General features: G+C 44.2%; 1 protein-coding gene across 1 annotated transcript in view; it reads left to right on the forward strand.

Moving 5' to 3' along the window:
* The window catches only part of LOC149459394 (uncharacterized), a 51,967-nt gene extending 30,445 nt beyond the window's left edge, over window positions 1-21,522 (forward strand). The window contains 10 exon segments of the mRNA XM_089681112.1: window positions 812-994; window positions 1,197-1,207; window positions 1,802-2,961; window positions 3,328-5,780; window positions 6,240-6,358; window positions 7,975-7,983; window positions 12,394-12,532; window positions 15,384-15,551; window positions 18,314-18,487; window positions 21,425-21,522. Coding sequence (XP_089537238.1) covers window positions 812-994; window positions 1,197-1,207; window positions 1,802-2,961; window positions 3,328-5,780; window positions 6,240-6,358; window positions 7,975-7,983; window positions 12,394-12,532; window positions 15,384-15,551; window positions 18,314-18,487; window positions 21,425-21,522 — 4,514 coding nt within the window.
* Window positions 21,523-21,949: the final 427 nt, after the last annotated feature.

Genomic DNA, 21,949 nt, shown 5'->3' on the forward strand with positions numbered 1-21,949 from the left:
TGTATTGCTATAAGTGTATTATCAGTAGATAATTGCTAGCAAGGCTTTAGATGAGGGCCATCCAGCATGGCAATCTAATGAAAACTCTTAACACTTTACACTAAAGCTTTCATTCCTTCCTCATAGTTTTGACAAGGGTTGCTTTCAGTGTACCATTACTAAAATATACCATTATAATTAAAAGCCTCTACAATATCAAGTACTTTGTTTAATGTAATAGGAAGAAGGGTCAGTGTATATTTATTGATCCATAGGACACACAAAACACCAGGACATGAAACTTCCAACAGGACTTCACCTAAAGACGTATAGCCAAAGCTTTGGATCCCGCTGTCACAGAGCTGGTCCAGGCTCTAAAGAGATCCCGACCATATGGTCGGGATCAAACCAGATGCCTGAATAGGCAGCTTGCTCAGCCACTTCAGCCCCCAGTGAGGGCTCTGAAAAACGCACTGTAATATGATAACTCTCATTGAACGTAAACACTGCAATTTTGCATTGCACAGTCCAAAACTCACACAGGATCCTTTTTCAAAACAGCAATCTCTAACACATATATCTGAACGCAATCCAAAGAAACACATTCAATTTCAGTTGTCATGCAAATCCGCCAGCTTTAACGCAGCAAAAAAGGGACATGTGTGCAGCAGTGCTAAAGCTGAACTCCACTTAAATTTATTTTTTTAAATCCCTTCCCTTTCTGTTTAAAAGAGAAGGTCCCAAAACTACTTAGTCTCTCCACAGAAATTGTAATAGAAATAGATATATAAATAGAATCGATAAAGAAATAAAGGTTATGATTTTGTTGTAGGTGTTTACTCTGCTCCAGCAAAAAGCAGTGGCAATGCGGGTGGCAAAGGATTCTGCGTTGGAAAATTAACTGGTCTTTACCCAGTACAAGGGAATAAAAATGCATTCTGGAACTGCTGGAAAGGGCTAACCTATCAACAAGACTGCCCTGTTGGTCTGGTCTTTGACGAGAGCTGCCATTGTTGTAAGTACCTAAAACATTCAGAACCATTTTAGCTGTTAATAATTTAAGATAAATACACTTCTCTTGACACCAGCATATACTGACACCAGCATATACTGTACTATTGTGCTTTAGTCAAGGGATTCAGTAAAACAAAAAATATATGCTACCTGCAAGTTGGATATTTAACCATTTGTTTCATGACAATTTATGTTTTTTACAGGTTCCCGGTCTGCGCTTTCACCTAGTTCACCTGTCAAAGTAGCTCATTCAAAAACTCAAAGTCAGGAACACTCTAACACTCACTCCAAAAGTAACAGTCCTGATAAGCACACCCAAAGCAGTGAACATAAGGAACACCCCAAAGACACTGAACCTAAAGACCATACTATAATCAGTGGCCCCAAGCAGCATTCTAAGACCAGTGAGCCTACTGATCATACCACTAAAAACAGTCAACCCAAAGAACCTATTCAGCATCCCAAGAGCAGTGAACCTAGTCAACATCCCAAGGACAGTGAACCCAAGGTACAACCTAAGAGCACAGAGCCTAAAGAGCACTCTAAGAGCAATGAACCCAAAGAACATCCAAAAAGCAGTGAACCTAAAGAGCATCCCAAGAGCACTGAGCCTATTCAACATCCCAAAGGTAGTGAACCTAAAGAACACCCTAAGAGCACAGAGCCTAGAGAGCACTCCAAGACCAATGAACCCAAAGAACAACCTAAAAACAGTGAACCTATGCAGCATCCCAAGGGCACAGAACCTTTACAGCATCCCAAGGGCACTGAACCTATACAGCATCCCAAGGGCACTGAGCCTATACAGAATCCCAAGGGCACTAAGCCTATACAGCATCCCAAGGGCAGTGAGCCTATTCAGCACCCCAAGGGCAGTGAGCCTATTCAGCATCCCAAGGGCAGTGAGCCTATTCAGCATCCCAAGGGCAGTGAGCCAATTCAGCATCCCAAGGGCAGTGAGCCAATTCAGCATCCCAAGGGCAGTGAGCCTATTCAGCATCCCAAAGGCACTGAACCTCTTCAGCATCCCAAGGGCACTGAACCTATTCAGCATCCCCAGGGCATTGAGCCTATTCAGCATCCCCAGGGCATTGAGCCTATTCAGCATCCCAAGGGCAGTGAGCCTATTCAGCATCCCAAGGGCAGTGAGCCAATTCAGCATCCCAAGGGCAGTCAGCCTATTCAGCATCCCAAAGGCACTGAACCTCTTCAGCATCCCAAGGGCACTGAACCTATTCAGCATCCCCAGGGCACTGAGCCAATTCAGCATCCCAAGGGCACTGAACCTATTCAGCATCCCAAGGGCACAGAACCTATTCAGCATCCCAAGGACACTGAACCTATTCAGCATCCCAAGGGCACTGAACCTCTTCAGCATCCCAAAGGCACTGAACCTCTTCAGCATCCCAAGGGCACTGAACCTATTCAGCATCCCAAGGGCACTGAACCTATTCAGCATCCTAAGGATACTAAGCCTATTCAGCATCCCAAGGGCACTGAGCCAATTCAGCATCGTAAGGGCACAGAACCTATTCAGCATCCCAAGGGCAGTCAGCCTATTCAGCATCCCAAAGGCACTGAACCTGTTCAGCATCCCAAGGGGACTGAACCTCTTCAGCATCCCAAAGGCACTGAACCTCGTCAGCATCCCAAGGGCACTGAACCTATTCAGCATCCTAAGGATACTAAGCCTATTCAGCATCCCCAGGGCACTGAGCCAATTCAGCATCCCAAGGGCACTGAACCTATTCAGCATCCCAAGGGCACAGAACCTATTCAGCATCCCAAGGACACTGAACCTATTCAGCATCCCAAGGGCACTGAACCTCTTCAGCATCCCAAAGGCACTGAACCTCTTCAGCATCCCAAGGGCACTGAACCTATTCAGCATCCCAAGGGCACTGAACCTATTCAGCATCCTAAGGATACTAAGCCTATTCAGCATCCCAAGGGCACTGAGCCAATTCAGCATCGTATAGGCACAGAACCTATTCAGCATCCCAAGGGCAGTCAGCCTATTCAGCATCCCAAAGGCACTGAACCTGTTCAGCATCCCAAGGGGACTGAACCTCTTCAGCATCCCAAAGGCACTGAACCTCGTCAGCATCCCAAGGGCACTGAATCTATTCAGCATCCCAAGGGCACTGAACCTATTCAGCATCCTAAGGATACTGAGCCTATTCAGCATCCCAAGGGCACCAAACCTATTCAGCATCCTACGGGCACTGAACCTGTGCAACATCACAAGGGCACTGAACCTATTCAGCATCCCAAGGGCATTGAACATATTCAGCATCTCAAGGGCACTGAGCCAATTCAGCATCCCAAGGGCAGTCAGCCTATTCAGCATCCCAAAGGCACTGAACCTCTTCAGCATCCCAAAGGCACTGAACCTATTCAGCATCCCAAGGGCACTGAACCTGTTCAGCATCCCAAGGGAACTGAACCTGTTCAGCATCCCAAGGGCACTGAACCTGTTCAGCATCCCAAGGGAACTGAACCTGTTCAGCATCCCAAGGGCACTGAAAATGTTCAGCATCCCAAGGGCACTGAACCTATTCAGCATCCCAAGGGCATTGAACCTGTTCAGCATCCCAAGGGCACTGAACCTGTTCAGCATCCCAAGGGCACTGAGCCTATTCAGCATCCCAAGGGCAGTGAGCCTATTCAGCATCCCAAGGGCAGTGAGCCAATTCAACATCCCAAGGACACTGAACCTATTCAGCATCCCAAGGGCACTGAACCTATTCAGCATCCCAAGGGCACTGAGCCAATTCAGCATCATAAGGGCACTGAGCCTATTCAACATCCCAAGGGCACTGAACCTATTCAGCATCCCAAGGGCAGTCAGCCTATTCAGCATCCCAAAGGCACTGAACCTCTTCAGCATCCCAAGGGCACTGAACCTATTCAGCATCCCAAGGGCATTGAACCTGTTCAGCATCCCAAGGGCACTGAACCTGTTCAGCATCCCAAGGGCACTGAGCCTATTCAGCATCCCAAGGGCAGTGAGCCTATTCAGCATTCCAAGGGCAGTGAGCCAATTCAGCATCCCAAGGACACTGAACCTATTCAGCATCCCAAGGGCACTGAACCTATTCAGCATCCCAAGTGCACTGAGCCAATTCAGCATCCCAAGGGCACTGAGCCTATTCAGCATCCCAAGGGCACTGAACCTATTCAGCATCCCAAGGGCAGTCAGCCTATTCAGCATCCCAAAGGCACTGAACCTCTTCAGCATCCCAAAGGCGCTGAACCTCTTCAGCATCCTAAGGGCACTAAACCTATTCAGCATCCCAAGGGCACTGAACCTATTCAGCATCCCAAGGGCACTGAACCTGTTCAGCATCCCAAGGGCACTGAACCTCTTCAGCATCCCAAGGGCACTGAACCTGTTCAGCATCCCAAGGGCACTGAACCTGTTCAGCATCCCAAGGGCACTGAACCTGTTCAGCATCCCAAGGGCACTGAACCTGTTCAGCATCCCAAGGGCACTGAACCTGTTCAGCATGCCAAGGGCAGTGAGCCAATTCAGCATCCCAAGGGCACTGAACCTATTCAGCATCCCAAGGGCAGTGAGCCAATTCAGCATCCCAAGGGCAGTCAGCCTATTCAGCATCCCAAAGGCACTGAACCTCTTCAGCATCCCAAGGGCACTGAACCTATTCAGCATCCCAAGGGCAGTGAGCCAATTCAGCATCCCAAGGGCACTGAACCAATTCAGCATCCCAAGGGCAGTGAACCTGTTCAGCATCCCAAGGGCAGTGAGCCAATTCAGCATCCCAAGGGCACTGAACCTATTCAGCATCCCAAGGGCAGTGAGCCAATTCAGCATCCCAAGAGCAGTCAGCCTATTCAGCATCCCAAAGGCACTGAACCTCTTCAGCATCCCAAGGGCACTGAACCTATTCAGCATCCCAAGGGCAGTGAGCCAATTCAGCATCCCAAGGGCACTGAACCAATTCAGCATCCCAAGGGCAGTGAACCTGTTCAGCATCCCAAGGGCAGTGAACCTGTTCAGCATCCCAAGGGCACTGAACCTATTCAGCATCCCAAGGGCACTGAGCCAATTCAGCATCGTAAGGGCACTGAACCTGTTCAGCATCCCAAGGGCAGTGAGCCAATTCAGCATCCCAAGGGCAGTGAGCCAATTCAGCATCTCAAGGGCACTGAACCTGTTCAGCATCCCAAGGGCACTGAACCTATTCAGCATCCCAAGGGCACTGAACCTATTCAGCATCCCAAGGGCACTGAACCTATTCAGCATCCCAAGGGCACTGAACCTATTCAGCATCCCAAGGGCAGTCAGCCTATTCAGCATCCCAAGGGCAGTCAGCCTATTCAGCATCCCAAGGGCAGTCAGCCTATTCAGCATCCCAAGCGCAGTGAGCCAATTCAGCATCCCAAGGGCAGTGAGCCAATTCAGCATCCCAAGGGCAGTGAGCCAATTCAGCATCCCAAGGGCAGTGAATCTGTTCAGCATCCCAAGGGCACTGAACCTATTCAGCATCCCAAGGGCACTGAGCCTATTCAGCATCCCAAGGGCAGTCAGCCTATTCAGCATCCCAAGGGCAGTCAGCCTATTCAGCATCCCAAAGGCAGTCAGCCTATTCAGCATCCCAAAGGCACTGAACCTCTTCAGCATCCTAAGGCCACTGAACCTACTCAGCATCCCAAGGGCAATGAACCTATTCAGCATCCCAAGGGCACTGAACCTATTCAGCACCCCCAGGGCACTGAACCTATTCAGCATCCCAAGGGCACAGAACCTATTCAGCATCCCAAAGGCACTGAACCTCTTCAGCATCCCAAAGGCACTGCACCTCTTCAGCATCCCAAAGGCACTGAACCTCTTCAGCATCCCAAAGGCACTGATCCTGTTCAGCATTCCAAAGGCACTGAACCTGTTCAGCATTCCAAAGGCACTGAACCTGTTCAGCATTCCAAAGGCACTGAACCTGTTCAGCATTCCAAAGGCACTGAACCTGTTCAGCACCCCAAGGGCAGTGTACCTGTTCAGCATCCCAAGGGTAGTGAACCTGTTCAGCATCCCAAGGGCACCAAACCTATTCAGCATCCCAAGGGCACTGAACCTATTCAGCATCCTAAGGGCACTGAAACTGTAGAGCATCCCAAGGGCACTGAACCTGTGCAGCATCCCAAGGGCAGTGAGCCAATTCAGCATCCCAAGGGCAGTGAGCCAATTCAGCATTCCAAGGGCACTGAACCTATTCAGCATCCTAAAGGGAATGAGCCTGTTCAGCATCCCAAAGGCACTGAACCTATTCAGCATCACAAGGGCAGTGAGCCAATTCAGCATCCCAAGGGCAGCGAGCCAATTCAGCATCCCAAGGGCAGTGAATCTGTTCAGCATCCCAAGGGCACTAAACCTATTCAGCATCCCAAGGGCACTGAGCCTATTCAGCATCCCAAGGGCAGTCAGCCTATTCAGCATCCCAAGGGCAGTCAGCCTATTCAGCATCCCAAAGGCAGTCAGCCTATTCAGCATCCCAAAGGCACTGAACCTCTTCAGCATCCTAAGGCCACTGAACCTACTCAGCATCCCAAGGGCAATGAACCTATTCAGCATCCCAAGGGCACTGAACCTATTCAGCACCCCCAGGGCACTGAACCTATTCAGCATCCCAAGGGCACAGAACCTATTCAGCATCCCAAAGGCACTGAACCTCTTCAGCATCCCAAAGGCACTGCACCTCTTCAGCATCCCAAAGGCACTGAACCTCTTCAGCATCCCAAAGGCACTGATCCTGTTCAGCATTCCAAAGGCACTGAACCTGTTCAGCATTCCAAAGGCACTGAATCTGTTCAGCATTCCAAAGGCACTGAACCTGTTCAGCATTCCAAAGGCACTGAACCTGTTCAGCACCCCAAGGGCAGTGTACCTGTTCAGCATCCCAAGGGTAGTGAACCTGTTCAGCATCCCAAGGGCACCAAACCTATTCAGCATCCCAAGGGCACTGAACCTATTCAGCATCCTAAGGGCACTGAAACTGTAGAGCATCCCAAGGGCACTGAACCTGTGCAGCATCCCAAGGGCAGTGAGCCAATTCAGCATCCCAAGGGCAGTGAGCCAATTCAGCATTCCAAGGGCACTGAACCTATTCAGCATCCTAAAGGGAATGAGCCTGTTCAGCATCCCAAAGGCACTGAACCTATTCAGCATCACAAGGGCAGTGAGCCAATTCAGCATCCCAAGGGCAGCGAGCCAATTCAGCATCCCAAGGGCACTGAACCTATTCAACATACCAAGGGAAATGAACCTATTCAGCATCCCAAGGGCACTGAACCTATTCAGCATCCCAAGGTCAGTAAGCCTATTCAGCATCCTAAGGTCAGTGAACCTATTCAGCATCCCAAGGGCAGTAAACCTATTCAGCACACTAAGGGCATTGAACCTATTCAACATTCCAAGAGCAGTCATAAGAACAGTCCATCTGGAAGCAGTCCATCTGGAAGCAGTCCTAAGAGCAGTCCTTCTGGAAGCAACCCTAAGAGTGGTCCATCAGGAAATAGTCCTAAGAGCAGTCCATCTGGAAAGCCATTAGGCCCTTCAACTCAGCATCATAAAGGTACTTAGTGTGTGTGATTGTGTATTTTAAAGCCATTAGGCAACCTAAACTAAACTATAAATTCAATCATCATGCAATAACAATTGTTAGTTTCAGATCTCATTGGCTGTTAATGCTGAAAAGGGTTTGCTGGATAAAACTAAGTATCAATAAACATTTGTGAGCAAAGACCTGTGCAAAGCATTGAGGCAGACTGAGTCCAGTGTGCTTCAGTCATAATTTACTGCACTCTGTATGATTATAAATTGTAAGCGAAGGAAATTAATAATATATTGATGAAACGATGCAAGCATTACATTGATACAAGCATTACACTGATTCCTTCCTGAAGTTTGAATTTATGTAACAGTGCAAGCGAGGTTCTGAGCTGTGTGAGGCTTGCTATGTAAAGCGCAATGCTGTTCTAAGTGCATAGTTTAACACAAGGGCATATTTGGCACCTGTACATTGTCAGTTTAGAAGTGTGGTTGGTGATTATAAATTAAAAATCATACAAATTAAAAATCATTTTAACACCCCCTCCCCCAATTCCCATCTGTGTCAGACAGCTTGTCTGTCACCTCCTGCTGCTGCTGTCTGTCCAGGATACTAGCAAGGAAACAAATATTTAATTACGTGTGAGTAACAGCCAACAGATGCCAATGCAGATGAGCACCGTCATTCACCAAAGCAGGGTACAAGGAACAAACTCAAAAAACAACCTAAATATATAGCTAACTAAATTATATACAATCAGGGGGAGAGATCAGGTAAAGCTGGGTCAGGTTTAAAGTGTAAGAGGCACCAGGTGAGATGGGTCAGGATGGGGACCAGAAAGGGGATCAGGTACAAGCAAAACAGGTAGAGGCAGCTGGATCAGGGCAACAGGTACAAGTGGTAGGAACAAAATGATAGGTTCAAGGCAGCTGGGTCACGATGGCAGGTACAAAACAACCTGTGTCAAGATGACAGATACAAAGTGCAGGCAGGTACAGAATAGGATTACTATATGCATTGCAGCAAGAGCATGCAGGTTATGGCACACAGGACATACCACTGAGACAATGAGGAAAACTAGAAGAGGGGCTAAATACCCTCCCGGCAGCCAGCATCAGGTGGAAACTAATTGCTGGGGTCCTGCTGGTGGACAGCATGACTACCCTCTTCAGGTCTGGGAGCCAGAGTAAGACTAGCAGGTGATCCAGTTCCTAACACAAGAGCACAATCAGGGCAAATAAAATACAATATGAATAGCATATTACAACACTAAGTAACACAAACATTAAAAAATCTTCAAATATATAAATGGTAAAAAAAAAGTAAGGTAGGAACAAATAGGCCCTATAAATGATGAGCATAGAAAATTGGAGACATATGACAGGGAGAAGGCAGATGTACTGTATTATATTAATTGTTGCTGCTGTTTATGCAAATGAAAAATATAGGTTTGATAGTAGGAATGGTAATGCTAATAACATAGTAATGAATGTACCTCTGTGGCTGACAAAGAAACAAGTTCAAAACAGACTAGAAAACCTGATGTAATTAAATCAGCAAGAATACCTGACTTTTACCTGTGAGTCTTTAGGGAGCTTAGCTCTATTATAGCCAACTGTCAAGGTCCTACCTTTTCCCAGAGGTTATGTTACTCCATGTGCTAGCATCCATCTTGGATTTCTGCTGAGCATGATGGGAATCTTTTATGCCTTCAGGTCTCTGAGGTCCATCCCCCAGAGGGGTGTGGCTGAGTACATATAAGCCTGGGATCTGCACATGCTCTTTGCACTTGTGTCTTGTGTCTTTGTCTTGCTACAGCTCTGTGTATACGCTCGTGACTCTTCTGGTATTCTGACTCGGCTTGTGACTAAGACCATTCTCTGCGTTTCCCTTTGATCTGACCTTCTGTTGCTGAACCCGGCCCGTGACCTGTGATTCTCTGTCTACTGTTCTGTACTGTTTTGTCCCGTTGTTATTGACCCGGCTTGTCTGACTACGCTATTGTCATTCTCACCAACTACACGCCATTGGCGGCGGCCATTACCGCAGCTGGGGTGTCTCGGGGGCCGCGACCTGGTCCCTGGTTGCGTCAAGTCCATCCCCACCATCAGGGGCCCTGGTGAAGGGCAGCCTGGGACTTAGACTCCGCGCCCTGAGGGACTTCAGTCTGTTGGTGGTGGTTGTCGTCAGCCAGTGCGTTACCCTGCCACTAGGCCTACCTGTCCGTTCCACGGCCCTGCCCTGACACCAAGCTGATATTTATAACTTTTAAAAACACCTTACTGACATGGAATAGTACCAAAAAATTGGTGGACAGAAAGTGTGGTACCAATATTCAAAAAGGATCAAGATGTATACAAGAAATCTTTCACTCAGCCTAACATCAAAAGTATGTAAAATATTTAAGGGACCAGAAAGGGACAATAGTCAGGATTTTTCCTGTGATAAAGGTGTCATAAGTAATAATAATGGATTTATTAACCACTTCCCGTCCGGCGGCTGTATACAAATGGAGGACGGTGGCACTCCAGGGGTGGGTTGCCGTTCATAAATGGCGCCCACCATTTTAGACTGTGCGCGCTCCCTGGGAGCACGCAGCACCGCTATCTGGTGCCTGCTGTGTCCTCTGGACACAGTGGAACACCTCGGTGCGAGGTCCCGATCATGTGATCACTGGTTGGCCAATCAGTAATCACATGCAAAGTAGTAAGCAAGATGTCACTTCTGATATCATTGCTTACTACGTGTGAAATCTGTGAATGATCACAGAGATCACATGGTACAGGACCATTCACAACAGCCACGTACCATGTGACAAGCTGTGACCAATCACAGCTCTCACAGTATTTCTCAATGGCTGCAGGAATGCAGCCAGAGAGAAGGAGAAATAATTGATTTTACAGCCTTTATGGGTGTAAAAGCAATCAGTGTAAAAAAAAAATAAATAAATAAAAAATCTTCATCACTTCCCACAAGTAGTACAGTGTCACCATGGTGACACTGTACTGCTAGGGTGACAGTATGTAGAAAAAAAACCCATAAATAATAATTGAACTGTATTGTTGCTGTATTGTCTCCCGTTATACTGTAAAGCGCTGAGCAAACTGTTGGCGCTATATAAATCCTGTATAATAATAATAATATACAAAAAAAAATATAAAAATGTAAAAAAAAATTTTTTTAAATTATAATTTTTGGTTATGAACTAATTTGGATTTTTTTTTATTTTACTAAAAAGATAACTGAATAAATTTTGGCAAAGATTTATGATTAAATATTATTTATTTGCAAAATTTTATAAGAAAAACACTTTTTTTTCAAAATGTTTGGACTTTTTCATTTATATAGCAAAAAAAATAAAAATCCCAGCGGTTATTAAATTCCACCAAAATAAAGCTTTATCTCTCTCAAAAAAACACTAAAAAGTCATATGAATACAGTGTTGCATGTCATTCAAAGTGTGACAGTGCTGAAAGCTGAAAATTGGCCTGGACAGGAAAGGGGGGAAAGTGTCCGGACTTGAAGTGGTTAAAGACCATTCCTGGTGAACAAATCTGTTAACAGTCTATGAAGAAGTGATTACATATTACATCCACTAGCTTTCCACTAACAATATTTCTAAGGAATTTCCAAAAGCATTCAATACTGTACCTCATAAACATTTAATTTACAAAATATAATCCTTTAGGGTTGAAGAAACCCAGAGACAATTTTTGACTATTTTACCAAGTCCTTTATTAAAAAAAAAACCAAAAAACAAAACAATGTCCCTCAAAGTGGGACATTCCTAGTATGCATGGAGCCATTAGTCCAAGTTTGTAAGTGGTGTGTCCCAGGGTTCTGTATTGGGGCCAATGCTGGTTAACTTTTTTATTAATGATATTAAGGTTGAATTAGGAGCTCAATTTAAGTGTTTGCTGATGATACCAAACTATGCAGCAACGTTATAGGAAGACCTTGATAAAATAGGGTGGGGGAAGCAGTTAGATGGCAGATTAGGGTGAAAAATCCTACCCCTTTACAAAACACTGGTTTGACCTCATCTTAAATTTGCAGTTTGGTTTTGGTTTAAGGATATCTTTAGACTAGAATGAGTTCAGAGAAGGGCAGCAAAATTAATTGGGACTGGAGGGCCTCAGCTATGAGGAACAATTACAGAGGTTTCACTTTTTTAAGAGGGGATACGATCACAATGCACAAAAATATCAAATGATTAAAGTAACTTAATGAAACTGTTTACTCTAAGGTCTCTAAAGATGATACGTGGGCACAATTTGAGATACAGCAAAAGGTACACAATATACGGAGGTGGAACTTACACAATACATAGGGCCAGTTCATACCAGGAATCAGATGCACTCATGTTCTTGTGTGGTTTGAGTGCAGTGTGTTTTCAGCCTATTCATTCATTAGAAAGTACACCAAAAAAACGCTACCGGATCGCATGATAATTTGGTGCCATGCAAAGCGGTTCAGGCAAACGCTATCTGTGCTTGGGGCATTTTTAACTTGACACCTGCTGTATATCACAGACACAGCATGTTTTGAACGCGGTGCAGGAAACTTACACAGAATGTGGGTTTTCCGCACCGCAATCCAGCTTGAATCAGTACAGGTTTCTCATGGAAGTCTATAAGACTTATAGATCTTTTCTATTGCCTCATTTATTTACTTCCCTTAATGAGTCTTTGGAAACATTCTATCTTCAGGAGTTTTATCACCAGGCTTACTTTAATTATCAAACCTTGCAAACAGACTGAATTTAGATTAATTAAAATTAAAACATTTTTTTCCTCAAGGCAACAACCATCCAACATCTCCAGATAAAAGTCAGAATGGATTCTGTGCTGGAAGAGCCAGTGGCTTGTACCCCGTGGTTGGTGACAAGAATGCATTCTGGAACTGCGCCAATGGAATCACATACAAACAATATTGTTCTACTGGCCTTGTTTTTGATGAGAGCTGTCAGTGCTGTAAGTAAATTGTGGTTGGTCTTTCCTCAGTTAACAGGTATATAAATAGAGAAACGTCATAATGACTTACAGAGATCTAGAATGATTCACTGTTGATTAGAAAGATTGATTGTAAGATATCATTAAGTCCCAAATGATTGATAACATCTTTTTATTTATAGATTTTTACTTTAGTATGTGTAACTGACAGTACACCTTCTTAGTATTAAGTTCCTATCTCTTACTGCATAATAACTGAAATCCATATGTGCTGGAAAGCACCTAGAACATAGGTGTAGCATCAGGGGTCTCAGGGGTTACAACTGTGGCCCCACTTATGTTCCAGGGGGGCCTGTGCTGTCTTCCTGTCACTATGACGGGCAAAGTGGACTCCAGAGCAAATTGGAAGCTCTGAGCTTTGAGCTTTTGGCTTCATTTTTAAGTCCTGAGCTGGAGAGTAGTGGGGGAAGGAAGTGGTGAGGCCAGCCCTCCTGGACAGGAAAGTGTCAGTGCTAACAACCAGGAGGGGATGGACACTGAGCTGTCACCAGGCTGATCAAGGGAGGAGGAGAGCACTGTCCAGGAGCAGGTACTGCTGTCATTGGGGAGGTAAAAAGATACTGGTCAGATCCGTGCAGACAACAGACACACACCGCCCCACTCCTCCCCACAACTCCTGCTGACACTAACACAACAATTCTCACAAAATCCAGTAACACCTATTGAAGGGCACCCAAGGGACTGTGGGCTCCAGAGGCTGCAGATTTCACTGACAGTTTGAACAGGATGAGCGGGGGTGGGGGTTCTGTTGGATGGGGAATCTGCCATTGTCAGCATAGAGGGGGTGGGGGAAGATGTGACATTACCGGGATGGTGGGGGAGAATGGCACATTACCGAGATGGTGGGGGGGGGATCAGTGATTCCCTGGGGGGCCAGGTATCATTACTAGGAGGAGGTGGGGGTCATCTATCATTACCTGGTAGGGAAGAGGGTCATCTGTCATTACCTGCTGGGGGAGGGGGTATCTTACATTACCTGGTGGAGGAGGGGTATCAGTCATTACCTGGTTGGGGGGAGGGTCATATGTCATTACCTGGTAGGGGTCATCTGTCATTGCCTGGTGGGGGGAGGGGGTCATCTGTCATTGCCTGGTGGGGGGAGGGGGTTATCTGTCATTACCTGGGGAGAACATGTGTCATTACCAGGAGTGGAAGTCATCTGTCTTTACAGGAGGAGGGGGTCATCTATGATTAGCTGAAGTGGTGGGCTCTTGAAGGAGGGGTCACCTGTCAAAACCACAAGGAGGCAGGAGGACATGTGTCATTACCAGGAAGGGGGGTATTATTTTTCTCTAATATCCTGCACCTCCATATCATTGCAGCCTGGCCATGATAGAGGTAACTGGATGTTGTTTAATAACGTTAAAAAAAAAAAGTGTTATCTCTGCAGTGGCACACTCACTGATCAGCCCCCCACACAGCCCAGTACAGTACTCCCCTACCACCTCTGCTCAGCCCTGCATGTACACACAAGTTGGGGGCAGGCAGGCCGCACTGTGAGCTGCTGGGTGAAAGCAGTGGACTTGTATGTGGATCTGGAAGTCATAGAGCCTGTTGAGTTTCCTCTTTTACATACAAACCTACCGCTTTCACCCAACAGCTAAGAGTGTGCCCCCACCTTGCATGCACGTGCAAATGGCACCAGGAGAGAGAGAAGAGCGAGACAGCCATCATACGGCTATCATATCTTGGTGTGCAGTGGGAGCATCTTGGAGCCCCAAGTCAACTTTTGCATCGGGGCCCACAAGCTCCAAGCTACTCCTCTGACCTAGAAGAATTTCTCTTTGAGTCAACACTTAAAAAGTCAGATGGTCCCACAAGTCCCAGCTTTGTTTCTCTTTAGTTTTCACATTTGACTCACTAAAACTTGGACTCTCGGTCATTAACAGGCCCTCAAACTGATCCTATCTTCATGTTGCTGCTTGCCTGCATGTGTAAAGCGTGCTTGCATGTATGAACCCCATGTCCACTCATAACACACCAAGAGAGAAGTGAATGGATTGAACATACATTCACAATGGCTTGAATAAAAAAAAGTTGAAAAGCAGTAGAGCAGTGAATGTTGCATTTATAAAAACATAAACACAAAGACAAAAATAAATATAATGTAATGTAGCTGCATATGATCAAGTTTGAAATTCAAGCACTGCCCTGATGCCTCACAAACACCCATGGAAACAAGTGTTAGACAATTCGGGGCTACTTTTCTGCTTTTTCTGTGTGTTATTGTCAAAACTCACTGAGACCTAAGGTTTGTTTTAAAAATGAATCATATTTAATTCACTTTTTTGTAGATTTAGTTAAAGACAAATACCATTCACAGGTATGGCTATAATTTTAGACCAGGGTGACAAAATATTTTTCTTACAGTCTTGGTTATATGATGAACACAAATATCAGTCTTCCAGTCAGTTAAAATAACAAAAACTGACAGCATTGTATGACATTTTTCACAAACATCTAAGAAATGCTAATCTTTAATCTACCAAGTAACAGTGAATAAATGTTATTGTTGGCCTACCTGACCAGTTGGCTCAAGATGCCATAACCGGAAGTCTAAGATACTGAGCTGTAGTGCTTAAGCATCAAAAAATCTCTGTATTTTCATCAGCCTAACTGCCGGGGCTGAAAGGCTGAAGGTGATGATGATGAATTGTAACTGTGCTTAATGCCCTCACCAAAAGATTTTGTCCCTTTTCGACCCTAGTAAAAGCTCACACAGGAAAAACAGTTTAAACGAAGCTGATTTTGATGGAGCAGATTTTAAGAAGTTTACTTATCTATAAAGGTTATGTGCATTTTGCTTTTTTAGGCAACTATCCACCACCTCCTACAAAGACAAAAGAATTCTGTGCTGGGAAAGCCAGTGGCCTCTACCCTGTAGCTGGTGAAAATAATGCTTTTTGGAACTGTGCAAATGGAATAACCTATAAAGAGTACTGCTCTACTGGCCTTGTTTTTGATGTGAGCTGTGACTGCTGTAAGTAGCTGAAATTCTAGAAAACATGAAAATGTTCGAAAAGGTAATTTTTTAAATAAAATAACAAACATGTTATACTTACCTGCTCTGTGCAATGGTTTTGCACAGAACAGCCTAGAACCTCCTCTTCTGAGGTCCCCCAGGTCTTTTGGCATCTCCTCTTTGTGTACCAGCATGAGAGAAGGGGAGAGAAACACTGCGATTGGCACAGGTAAGTATAAAGGGAGTGAGGGGGGCAAAACAAACAGTAGACTTTAGAACCACTTTAATAGAGTAAGTTAGGAAGTGAGGTTAAAGAAAACAATTGTTGATATACTGTATCTCCCTATAAATCAGAAGAAAACAAGTTCAGCCTAAATGCACTTTAGTACAGTCTAGCTTCCTTGATCCAGAATATCAAAAGCCCAATGGGGCTGCTGGAGATGTATGCTTGCAATAGGGAAAAAATCCTTTATGAACCCATCACTGACAGACAAATAAATTCTCAGGATCAAACACCTTTTAGTAATGATGGATCTGTTGCCAGTGATGACATGTATTGTAAGAAAGGAAGTTATGTTATGTTTAAAATCATTTCTACAATTGTCTAACACCACCTTTGGCAAAAGGTTTGATAGCATGGTAATTTTTTAGGCCCATTCACACCTGGGCAATACAATACAGGCTGTTCACACTTTATCACTTTGTGGAACAAAACAGGATGCCCAAAGCATGGAGTTGTGTTTTGTGTTTTTGGCCCCATAGGTTACAATGGAAGCCCCTGTAAGACATAGGCAAGTTCATCTGGTTTTGCTTGTGTTTTTATGCCTGAACAACTGTTTTCCTCTGCTCTCATCTGCCTCTCCTCCCACCAAGGAGCATGTATACATGTGCAAAAACAATTGCAAAATACAAAAGAAAAAAACTCATATGCTTGCAAAAATGCTCAAAAACACAAAAAAATTTATAAGCACATACTGTACTAGGTGTGAATGCATGCTTACATAGAAGGACTAATTTTTTCAGCTGTTGATACAATGACTTCTTTCTTAAAATCATAATGGGAGTTTGTTGTTTGTCCATTTCAAGACTGAAAAACACATAAGATAAACATTAAATACCTTAACCACTTTCTGCCCAGCCTATTGTAAAATGACGGCCGGGTGGGACTTTCGTCATTCTGGGTGGACATCATAGGACATCCTCCTGGAACATGCTGCACTGAAGCATGATATGTTACCGGCTGTGTCCGCTAGACACAGCTGATGACAAATCACCATACTTGGCTTCTGCCAGTACTTTGTGATCACTATGACCAATCACAGCAGATCACATGACAATTGTAAACAATAAATGGCTTTGATTCATGCCATTCATTGTGTACAGTTGTGTTGCTAGCTTTGATTGGTCACAGTGATCACATGGTACAACAAGGGCCAATCGCAGCACATCTATACCATGTGATTAGCTGCGGCTAATCACAACGATACACACTGAATGAATCAACTTCATTCAGTAAAAATGGTTGCTTATACCAGTGAAATTCAGTGGTATAAGCAATCATATGGTATAAAAAAAATCCTGATCACTTCCCCAGTACTTTGGTAACACTGTATCTGGTCACAGTGTGTAAAAACAAATTGTAAAAAAAATGTAATAACATTTTTTTTCAAACTGTCACTAATCAGTGTTCCTGATCACTGCCACGCCAGTTATATGATGACGCTGTTCTGCACTGGTGACAGTCTGTATATTAAAAAAAAAAAATTGTGATTTTTTTTTTTAATTTCTTCATTTTCCAAAAAAATTACAACTTCAAAAACTTGCCATGCCTCTTACTAAATACCTTGGACTGTCTATTTTTCAGAAAGAGGTCATTTAGGGAGTATTTGTACTGTCCTGAAATTTTTGGGCCTCAAGAAATTAGATAGGCCGTCAGTACATCAAGATTGATTGATTTTCAGATATATGTACCAAAGTTTGTGGACTCTATAACTTTCCTACAGACAAAACAATATACACCATTTGGGTTATTTTCACCAAACAAACATAGAAGAATACATTTTTATGAAGAAGATTATTTATTTGTAACATTTTATAACAAAGAAAAGCGCAGGTACAGTGTTGCATGACCTTGCAATTGTCATATAAAGTGCGACAACGCTGAAAGCTGAAAATTGGCCTGGACAGGAAGGGGGTGGAAGTGTTGAGTATTAAAGTGTTTAAGAAACTCCTTAAAGCTCCATGCACACTGGGCGTTCTAAAAATGCCGGTAACGTTAGCTGTGTAAAATCACTTTGAAAACGTGAGTTTTTTCAGCGTTTTTGCATTAGCGTTTAGTGGAGTTTTTTTTACCAAAAAAATTATTTTTTTGCTAAAAAAAATCCAAAAATGCTGGTTTGCTGCATTTTACTGCGTTTTGCTGTGTTTTTCAGCGTTAAAGGATTTTTACAGCTAAAAAACTTTTCTAGAAAGCCACTAATTCTGGGTTTTTTTTCCAGCCAAAAAGTACCTCAGCCAAGAAACACTGATTACAGCGTATGTGTGCATGGACACATAGGATAACATGCTGGGAAGTTTACTGGCTGTAGAAAAAAACTCCAAAAGCCAAACACAGCCTCTGTAAAAACATCCAGTGTCCATTAGGACTTATACTCACCTAACTCTGTTATTTAAGATGCAGCTTTTTTTTTTTTTAACAAAAACTGTTGATGCATATAATAAACTATTGTGTAGAAGACTTAATTCATTGTTATATAAAAACCTGCATTTTACGCTTTCAGGCAACTATCCTCCCATTCATCCAGCCAAGACTCAGAAAGAATTCTGTGCTGGAAAAGCCAGTGGTCTGTACCCTGTAGCTGGTGACAGGAATGCTTTCTGGAACTGTGCAAATGGAATTACATACAAACAATACTGCTCTACTGGCCTTGTGTTTGATGAAAGTTGTGAATGCTGTAAGTTACTTCAAAATATGGACATAATAAGAAAAATGTGCTAAAACTGGAGAAGAGTTCTTTTAAAACTGAACTCTACGTAAAAAAAAATATTAAATACCCTTAGGCCTAGCTCACACTGGCATTGAAAGCAGGTGTTTGAGGGGTGTTTTTACCGCTCATCAAACGCCTATGCAAATGATACTATGGGCAGCACACAGTGCTGTTCACATTATCATAACATGAAGCATTAGTGTCGTGTCACTTCAAAATTGAAACTTCATGTCGAATCAGGAGGAGTTTGAAGCCTTTCAAAGCCTCAGATTCAAGTCTATGGATATGCTGTTCAAATATGCTGAGAGGCGTTTGCAAGCCATTTGCGGTGCAGTTGTGGTGTGTTAATAACAATACAGTTTATTTTGTTTGTGGTGTGGTGTTTAAACACTTGTAAAACGCTTCAAAACTGCACTTGTAAAAAGCCAGTCTAACGCCCATACTAAAGCTCATTAATGCCAGTCTAACCTACATACTAAAGCTCATTAACGCCTGTCTGAAGCCCACAGTAAAGGTCATTAACGCCTCTATAATGCCCACACTAAAGCTCCTTACTGTCTGTCTAACGCCCATACTAAAGCTCATTAACACCTGTCTGACACCCATACTAAAACTCATTAACACCTGTCTGATGTCCATACTAAAACTCATTAATGCCTAATGCCCACACTAAAGCTCATTAACGCCTGTCTAACAACCACACTAAAGCTCATTAACGCCTAACGCCCACACTAAGGGCTCGTTCACACTAGGTTGTTTTGCCAACGCTTGCCAAACGCCCCTATAGCGTTTGGCAAGCGTTGGTCCGGCGTTTGCGGAGCATTATTAACGCTCTGCAAACGCTCCGCAAACGCCGCATGCGCGGTTTAGCGGCGGTTGCTAGGCGTTTGCCGAGCGTTAATAACGCCCCACAAACGCCTACAATGCAGTTTGAGTGGTGTTACCGCTCCGCAAACGCCCCACAACCGCGTCGCAACAGCAGCGCAAACGCCGGCCGGGCGTTTGCGGAGCTGCACCATAGACGAGAATAGGAGGCTTCAAAGCCTCCTGACTCGTCCAGAGGCGTCCGTTTTGCCGCGACACAACGCGACACGACGCAAACGCTCCCGTTAGAACAGCACCATGTGCTGTAATGTGCAGAATTGGCAGAGGCGTTTGGGAAGCGGTAAAAACGCTTCCCAAACGCCTCTCTGCCGCCTGCACACAAGGCTAGTGTGAACGTAGCCTAAAGCTCACTACCGCCTGTCTAACGCCCACACTAAAGCTCATTAACACCTGTCTAACGCCCACACTAAAGCTCATTAACACCTGTCTAAGGCCCACACTAAAGCTCATTACCGCCTGTCTAATGCCCACACTAAAGCTCATTACCGCCTGTTTTTATCTCCTAAAGCCCACACTAAAGCTCATTACCGCCTGTCTAATGCCCACACTAAAGCTCATTACCGCCTGTCTTTACCTCCTAAAGCCCACACTAAAGCTCATTACCGCCTGTCTAACGCCCACACTAAAGCTCACTACCGCCTGTCTAATGGCCACACTAAAGCTCATTACCGCCTGTCTAACGCCCACACTAAAGCTCATTAACCGCCTGTCTAACGCCCACACTAAACTCATTACCGCCTGTCTAACGCCCACATTAAAGCTCATTAACGCCTGTCTGACGCCCATAGTAAAGCTCATTAACGCCTCTCTAACGGCCACACTAAAGCTCATTAACGCCTGTCTGGCGCCCATAGTAAAGCTCATTTACGCCTGTCTTTACTGCCTGTCTAACGCCCACACTAAAGCTCATTACCGCCTGTCTAACGCCCACACTAAAGCTCATTACCGCCTGTCTAACGCTCACATTAAAGCTCATTACCGCCTGTCTAACGCCCACACTAAAGGTCATTACCGTCTGTCTAACGCCCACACTAAAGCTCATTAACGCCTGTCTAACGCCCACACTAAAGCTCATTAATGCGTGTCTAATGTTCACACTAAAGCTCATTAACACCTGTCTAACACCCACACTAAAGCTCATTACCGCCTGTCTAAAGCCCACATTAAAGCTCATTAACGCATGTCTAACGCCCATACTAAAGCTCATTAACGCCTGTCTAACGCCCATACTAAAGCTCATTACCGCCTGTCTAAGGTCTATACTAAAGCTCATTAATGCCTGTCTAACGCCTATACTGAAGCTCATTAATGCCTGTCTAATGCCTACACTAAAGTGCATTATTGCATGTCTAACACCCACACTAAAGCTCATTACTGCCTGTCTAGCGCCCATACTAAAGCTCATTAATGCCTAACGCCCACACTAAAGCTCATTAATGCCTGTCTAACTCCCACGCCCAGTCTAAAGCTCATTAACGCATGTCTAACGCCCATACTAAAGCTCATTACTACCTGTCTAATTCCCATACTAAAACTCATTAATGCCTGTCTAAGGCCTATACTAAAGCTATAGGAGTGTTTAGTAAAAGTTAGAAATTTAATCAAATGTGAACAAGCCCTTACCAACACTGCAATCATTAAATGCTCATTTTTGCCTAGAGTACAATGAAAAAGGAACTTTACTTAATGTATCTAATCTTTTGTTCCCAGAGGCACCTCCTTCCATGCCACCAGGTTCCCGGAAGGCTCCTCTGTAAAGCCCCTATGTGCAAGCAGTTATGTACATTATAAGTCTAAGAAAACCTGAATTGCACTTACATTGTCAGTTTCACAATAATTCTTCATGATACTAAACTTCTAGATAAACCAAACAACCATTGCTTACAGTTATTGGCTTGTAGGACTCAATTACACCTTATTCATAATCAACACCGTGAATAAATAGATTGTATATTTTGTTTCTCAACAGCTTTAAGTGTAAGAGGCATTTGAAATAACAGCACTTCGTTATTCTCACAGGTAATTACCCTTAAGCAAGTGACTCTGGAAGTGGTGAAGGAGATCTTGCACTTCAAACTGGCGAAAAAAAGGACTTTGAGATCAGAAAGTTGGATTAAGTTGCAGACTTGGAATAATGTATTCTACTCAACAATTTGTTTACAGTAATGACTGAGTTACCCTCACTGCAGCAGCTTTGGCCAGTTACAAAAGAAATAAATAAATCACCACTCACAGGATTGTAGTTATTCTTTCGTATATCACTATTTATATATAGACTTTTTTGTAAACCAGAAGCAGTATTAAGCCTGGGTTCACACTGATGCGATGCGAAATTCGCACAGGTTTGTATGTTAGGTTAACACCCCAAAATCAGTACACAAAACGCAGTGCGATGTGCAGAATCAGATCACATAGTTGTGAATATCCATGCGAATCAATTCTGGTGCGGACAAAAAAAAGGGTCCTGCACTATTCTGGTGTGCATGTGGTGCAATATGAGCCATACAGAATGTATGGCTCAAATTGCACTGCACAGAAATCACA

This window comes from Staurois parvus, unplaced genomic scaffold, assembly GCF_062004578.1.
Source record: "Staurois parvus isolate SC_StPar_1 unplaced genomic scaffold, SC_StPar_1.0 ptg000261l, whole genome shotgun sequence".
Classification (NCBI taxonomy): domain Eukaryota; kingdom Metazoa; phylum Chordata; class Amphibia; order Anura; family Ranidae; genus Staurois; species Staurois parvus.